Source organism: Microplitis mediator, chromosome 5 (assembly GCF_029852145.1).
Source record: "Microplitis mediator isolate UGA2020A chromosome 5, iyMicMedi2.1, whole genome shotgun sequence".
NCBI lineage: Eukaryota > Metazoa > Arthropoda > Insecta > Hymenoptera > Braconidae > Microplitis > Microplitis mediator.
Window position 1 is genome coordinate 21,596,755 of NC_079973.1, and position 6,803 is coordinate 21,603,557.

Consider the following 6,803-nt stretch of genomic DNA (forward strand, 5'->3'; position numbering starts at 1 on the left):
GAGCAATTTTTTAAAATATTTTTTTTATAATTTAACGAGTGTGAATGTAGCAGACATCGGAAAAATTTAAAATTATAAATAAATAGAGTAAGTAATTAAAAAAATAATATTTATAAAAAATGAACTTATTAATTTAAAAATTTTTTTAATGCGCATTTTTTAAAGTTTTATTTTATTAATAATTTAAAATTTGCCTGATGACTGCTCCATTCACACATGGCAGTGAAGTTGGCGGACATCAGACAATTTTAAAAATTTTAAAATAAAATTTTTTAAACAAAAAAATTAAAAAATGGGCGTGTAGAAAATTCTAAAATCAGTGCATGCATTTTTTTTATCATATCAATTTAATTGTTTAATTTTTTTATATACAATTCGAAAATTGTCTTATGTCTGCTACATTTACATTCATTATAATTTAATGATCCTGAAGTTGGCAGACAATTAGAAACTTTCGGATTTTTTTTCAATAAATAAAATACAAAAAAACAAAAACCAAAAAAATCCACATGTAGAAAATTTAAAAAACTATAAGTGCAATTTTTTTAAATATTTTTTTTTTTTATAATTTATCGTTTAAAAAGAAGTCCAAAAATTATGAGACGTCGGCTAACTTCAGTATCATATAATTTATCGTTTTAAAAAAATTCAAAAACTGATAGTCATGTAGTAACTAATAGTGGTGTAGTGAGTGATAATAGTGAAGTGAGTGATAGTGGTGTAATGGTGCGTAAGTGAAGTGTTTAGTGGTGAATAGTGATTTCAATGGAGGTTGCTGTGAGTCCAGATCTACTACTTTTGTTCTTGAAGCTGATTTATCGTCCGCCAAGGTATATTTCAATCCACATCAATTTTTATACATAAAATTATTCAACTAATTAATAAGTTATTATTTTCTTTTTTTTTTTCCTAGATGAGCAATGGCCTAACGCGTTCTGAGCTCTTCTTGGCGTGGTGAGTGAACAAATTAATACATTTAGTTAAAAAATAAGCCATGATTTGATTTATAAAATTATATTATTTATTTAAAAATATCATTCAATTAAATTTGAATTATAATACAAAAAAAATATTTCACTGGCATTTAATATTTAGTTCGTGCTATGGACACTTAGTAAGAAAGTAGAATAATTGCAGCTGGGAAATTATAACTCAGAATGTCGTTCCATAATTCGTGATTCGATATCCATGTGGAGTTTTTCAACAGTACGCGCGTGTTTTTTTATATTTTGCTTGGTAGAATTATCAGGGTCGTAGTCTTTTCCGTTTTTAGCGGCGTCCAATGCAGCTTGAGTGTGTAAATGACGCAGTTTTAATAGTCTTGTCTGATAATGATGAAGTTCCTCCTAAAAAAAATAACAGAATAATAAAATTTATCAAGTAATTGATTGACCAATTTTCCATATAAACAATACGTACTTTCAAAGACTCGAGTTCGTTTTTAGTAAACTGGGCACTTTTGGCTACTCTCCATAGCCCTTGAACTTTTGGCTCCACAAATTCTTGGTGGTCTGGACCTTCGGCGGTCTTTTTATCCAAATTATCGTATCCACTTTTTATATCTTGATGTTTTTCTCTACATTATCAAGAAAATGTGTTATTTATATTTATAAAAATTTTATTTAAAAAGAGACAATTAAATATTTTACCGCAGCAAATTAGCTTTGGAAACGTAGTCAGTTTTTTTAGTTGGTATCGCATTTGATTCTTCTTCATTTTCTTCCTGATGATCAATTTCATTCCAACTGGGATGATCTTCATCAATACTGTCTATTAAATTAAAATCACAAATGTTTAATCAAAAAAAAAAAAATTGATAATCAATTATAAATAATTACTTTTATATGCTTCGGGATCACCATTTTCCACATCTGATAAAATACTCATATATTCATTTATTTTGTCTTGATGATGAGAAAATTCTTCTTTCAATGCTTCTAGTTCTTCACCTAGACCAAAAAAATTTATTTAAAAAATTTTTGTATTCATTTTTCTGAATGTGAGTGTAGCAGACATCAGACAAATTTAAAATTATTAATAAATAGAGTGAATAATTAATAAAATAAAATTTGAAAAAAATGCGCATTTAAAAAATTTTTAAATTAATAAGTGCATTTTTTATACACTTATCCAAAAAATTAAAGGAACAAGAAAATTTTATAAATTTTTTAGTGATTTTTGGAAGGCCGTATTTTAGTGAAAAATGATCGCATCGAAAAAATAAAAAAAGCAAATTGAAGCTTGAAATCTCTAGTTTAAAGATCTTCCAGCAAAATATTTTTTTGAGCCACGGTTTTTGCGGAATCATAAGAAAAAAGTCGAGACAAAATTTTTCTAAATTTTTTAGTTTTGTTTTTTAGGTCTACGGGGCCGGGAAAAATTTTTTCAAAAAAACGAATTCATAGCTCGTTTAGAAAATTTATTCAGCTACAATTTGCTTTTTTTTGTTTCTCTTTACGACAATTTGCTGCTGAGATATCAGCCTTTAAATGAAAAAGGAGCCTTTTGTCTTTGATTATTGATATCTCAGCAAGTAATGGTCACACAGTAATTTAAAGGGCAGTTTAATAAACTTGAATAAATTCCCTACAAGCTACATTTTCGATTTTTTCAAAAAAAATTTTTTTTTCATCCTTGATATCCATTTGAAAACCCCACAAAAAATGATCATTTTCTGGTTTTTTAGTCAACTCATCGCTACTCTGCAAATATTGATAAAAAAAATAATGTTGCCAGGTAATTTTACAGCTTAATGTACCCCCAAAAACCCTGGAAATTTTCAGATTGATCCATTGAACCGTTTGTCCGGTCCGATTGCTCAAAGTTTTGCAAAACAATTAAAGGAACAAGTTTTGTTCCTTAAATTGTGTAATCATTACCAAAATGAAAAAATTAATTTTTTTCGGATTTTATTTCATTTTTGCGTTAGTTATTCAGTAAATGTAAGGTCAAGAGGAAAAAAAAAAAAATTTTCCAAAAAACGAGACCAAACAAGAATTTTTTTACATTTTTTTTTTTTACGTTTCATTCGGGGGGTTATTTTTTTTTTCGTTTTTCGGAAAAAATTTTTTTTTCTCACCTCCGGGCGGAAAGCGTCAACTTTCGTCCCGCTGTGCAAAACGAAGTTGCCGCTTCCCGCCTCCGTCGAGGAGAAAAATAGTATACACTCCTCGGGAAGTAAATAAGAAAGCCTCAGATCACATGTTTGTTGACCTCGGCTTCGCCTCGGCCAACAATTTCATGTGATCTGAGACATTTCTTACTTTACTTCCCTCGGTGTGTAATATACTATTTTTTCCTCTTGACCTTATATTTACTGAATAACTAACGCAAAAATGAAATAAAATCCGAAAAAAATTAATTTTTTCATTTTGGTAATGATTACACAATTTAAGGAACAAAACTTGTTCCTTTAATTGTTTTGCAAAACTTTGAGCAATCGGACCGGACAAACGGTTCAATGGATCAATCTGAAAATTTCCAGGGTTTTTGGGGGTACATTAAGCTGTAAAATTACCTGGCAACATTATTTTTTTTATCAATATTTGCAGAGTAGCGATGAGTTGACTAAAAAACCAGAAAATGGTCATTTTTTGTGGGGTTTTCAAATGGATATCAAGGATGAAAAAAAAATTTTTTTTGAAAAAATCGAAAATGTAGCTTGTAGGGAATTTATTCAAGTTTATTAAACTGCCCTTTAAATTACTGTGTGACCATTACTTGCTGAGATATCAATAATCAAAGACAAAAGGCTCCTTTTTCATTTAAAGGCTGATATCTCAGCAGCAAATTGTCGTAAAGAGAAACAAAAAAAAGCAAATTGTAGCTGAATAAATTTTCTAAACGAGCTATGAATTCGTTTTTTTGAAAAAATTTTTCCCGGCCCCGTAGACCTAAAAAACAAAACTAAAAAATTTAGAAAAATTTTGTCTCGACTTTTTTCTTATGATTCCGCAAAAACCGTGGCTCAAAAAAATATTTTGCTGGAAGATCTTTAAACTAGAGATTTCAAGCTTCAATTTGCTTTTTTTATTTTTTCGATGCGATCATTTTTCACTAAAATACGGCCTTCCAAAAATCACTAAAAAATTTATAAAATTTTCTTGTTCCTTTAATTTTTTGGATAAGTGTAAATATTATTTTTTAAATTATTTACTCTATTTATTTATATATTTAAATTTTTCTGACATCTGCTACATTCACACTCATTCATTTTTCATGTATAGAAAATTCATAAGCCATCAAAAGTCATATTTTTTCACCATACCTGCACCGAAAGTTTAAATTCCTGCCCTGTATAGAAGGAAGAAAGTCGTTCTCTCCTTTACAGGAAAAAATTTAAACTTTCAGGTGCAGATCGTGAAAAATCGCTTTCGGCTCGAGTAGGCAATTATACACGCGGATTTAAATGTCCTACTTTCCTCCCTAGGTGTGTAATATACTATATTAAAATTTACCCGTAAAACCAGCATGTTCAGCTTTAGCCCACAACTGATTAAGTTTTTTATCTTTGAACAAATCCTTGGCTACATAATTGCTACCATCATTCAGAGGCTTATGATGTTTCAATAATTCTGGATCATCAGTTTCTGCAAAATGATCCAACAAACCATAGGTACTCATTATCCCAATTAATTTTTTCCGTAATCTGGCAGCTTCCAATCCTTCTGTATCGTTGCCCTCTTCTTTGTAATGCTTGTAAACCAATTCCTCTTTGTCATGCATCTTTAGGTCGCTAAACAATGACTGGAGTTTCACGTCAGTTAGTCGCTGAAAAAAATACAAATAAATAATTAATTAATTAATTAATAAAAATAATTTAAAAACTAGGAAATTTCTTACGTGCTTCGCTTTAGTCCAAACTAAATTTAATTTAGCCATACGATAGGGCTTATCAAGTTCTCTTACTGAACCAGGTACCGGAATCTCTTTGGAGTCAACATTTTTTTTCTTATTTGGTTTGTTAGCTTCCGCTGAATATTTATTCAACCCTTGACACTGATCGATAATTAATATCGCACTCAAGTTTAATAAAAAAAGAAATGAAATTAATTTTGACTCCATTTTTCTGTATTTATTTAAAAAGTAAACACACGTGCGCTCTTATCAGCTGACTTGATGCTTGTGGAATTAAATGCCAGTCAGTACCAGTCTTAGTCTCTCGTCCCCTGCCCGTGTTTACGTCATCATTAAAATAAAATTTTATTTTGATAAGCTAGAAATTTTTTTTATCCTCACACATATGACGTGTGATCGGTAAAGTAAAAATTCTACGATGATAAAATATCTGGAGTCGGTAGAAAAAATTATCCACTCAGCTTCGCGTGTTTGCTCTAAGATGGCCCAGCAAAAATTCAAAATAAACTTATGATTCTTTTTAAAAATAATTTTTTTGAAATTAAAATATTTTCAAATGGATAAATAATTTTTTTTAATAAATTTTTTTTTATGGTCTAATAAAAATCACTTAGTGGGAGTGATAAAAAAAATGATAGAAAAAAAAAAAATAAGATTATTGAATGTAGCGCCAGGGTAAAAAAAAAGAAAAGATATAGAACCGGCACAAGATTTGCACCCCGCTGTGACGCCTAATTGCCTCGGCTCGTTGGTTAGCTCAAAACCTTATTCAAAAGGTCCACGAGGTCTGATCAGGTTGCCCTTGAACTCTTGTAAATTCTCGGCACTCGCATGCCTCGCGCGTTTATAAAATGAGGAGACTCCTCTTCTATACCCACTCGCGTCTTAGACTTTAACTTACAGACTACACTACTACTGATACATTTAATATATCTGTCTATATGTATGGATGTATATAGTAGTATGAGTTATTTGGCCTCCGCCTCTCGACCCACTAAACAAGCAACGTCATCTATCACCACGCGAAACGATATATTTGTTTTTCGTAGACCTATCTAATTATTTACGAGCCCCAGTCAAGTCCCAGGAGACTCGAGAGTAGATGTAAGGACATGAAGAGAAGATGAAGAACCGTCAGAAATTTAAAAAAGTAATTTCCTGGTGGAAAATGGATTTCACGATTTTCATTTTTAAAATAACAAAGAAACGTAAATAGATAATTATTTTTAAATAGCCGGTTAATTTTAATTATGAAGAGCAGGAGGATGGGAATAAGTGAAGACTTAACTGAAACATATGATTATGAAAAAGACAAGGCGTTGCTGTGGTGTTCAATGGTGTGTCCACCTTGATACACCTTGCGTGAAACTCGTCTCTTGGTCTCAGACATGGCGCCCCCTCAGGCTCTCCAGGCCCATCACTTTACCCCTCGAACTCTTCGAATGATAAATTACGGTTGAGATATCGGCACCTCCTCCAGTGAGTAAGTGCATCGGCAAAAACAGTACCATCAACAGTCACTTTGGTTTTACTTTTCCTTTTTTCTTTTTTTTTTAAATTATTTTTCTTCCTCGGAGCACTAGGTTTCAGACTTAAGCATGCAGAGTCTACGCCGTGTTACAAGAGACACGGCATTAATCTTTCTGCGTAAGCAAATCCAGTTCAGATACTGATGCTGATGGAGTACTTGATGCTCAACTCGACATCAACTGTCCCTTCGTTTCTTTTCAAATTCAATTCAAGTGTCGAGATATTTCTTACAACTTTGTTTTGTGTCCGATGGTCTAATGCTGCTTTTTCATTATTTTGTTGGATATATCACTACTTCATTATCACTAATAATTTATATATAGGGGAGAGGGGGGCAGAGTGGGCCCCTTAAGGGAAATAATTATGATATCATTAATTTTTTTTACGCGTTTACTTCTTTTTAGACCCTTGATACT

General features: G+C 31.1%; 1 protein-coding gene across 1 annotated transcript; it reads right to left on the bottom strand.

Moving 5' to 3' along the window:
- Positions 1–1,048: 1,048 nt before the first annotated feature.
- LOC130668428 (alpha-2-macroglobulin receptor-associated protein) lies at positions 1,049–5,142 on the bottom strand. Its single transcript, XM_057470717.1, has 6 exons — positions 4,843–5,142; positions 4,458–4,770; positions 1,839–1,949; positions 1,650–1,770; positions 1,420–1,576; positions 1,049–1,346 (listed from the first exon to the last, which is right to left on the bottom strand). The coding sequence occupies exons 1-6, from the start codon at positions 5,062–5,064 to the stop codon at positions 1,146–1,148; spliced, it is 1,125 nt and encodes a 374-aa protein (XP_057326700.1). The 5' UTR covers positions 5,065–5,142; the 3' UTR covers positions 1,049–1,145.
- Positions 5,143–6,803: the final 1,661 nt, after the last annotated feature.

Coding starts and splice junctions, on each gene's coding strand:
- LOC130668428 (XM_057470717.1), bottom strand. CDS start 5,064: ATGGAGTCAAAATTAATTTCATTTCTTTTTTTATTAAACTTGAGTGCG. Junction 1,771..1,838: donor TGATCCCGAAGCATATAAAA/GTAATTATTTAT, acceptor TTAATTTAATAG/ACAGTATTGATGAAGATCAT. Junction 1,347..1,419: donor ACGAACTCGAGTCTTTGAAA/GTACGTATTGTT, acceptor TATTTTTTTTAG/GAGGAACTTCATCATTATCA.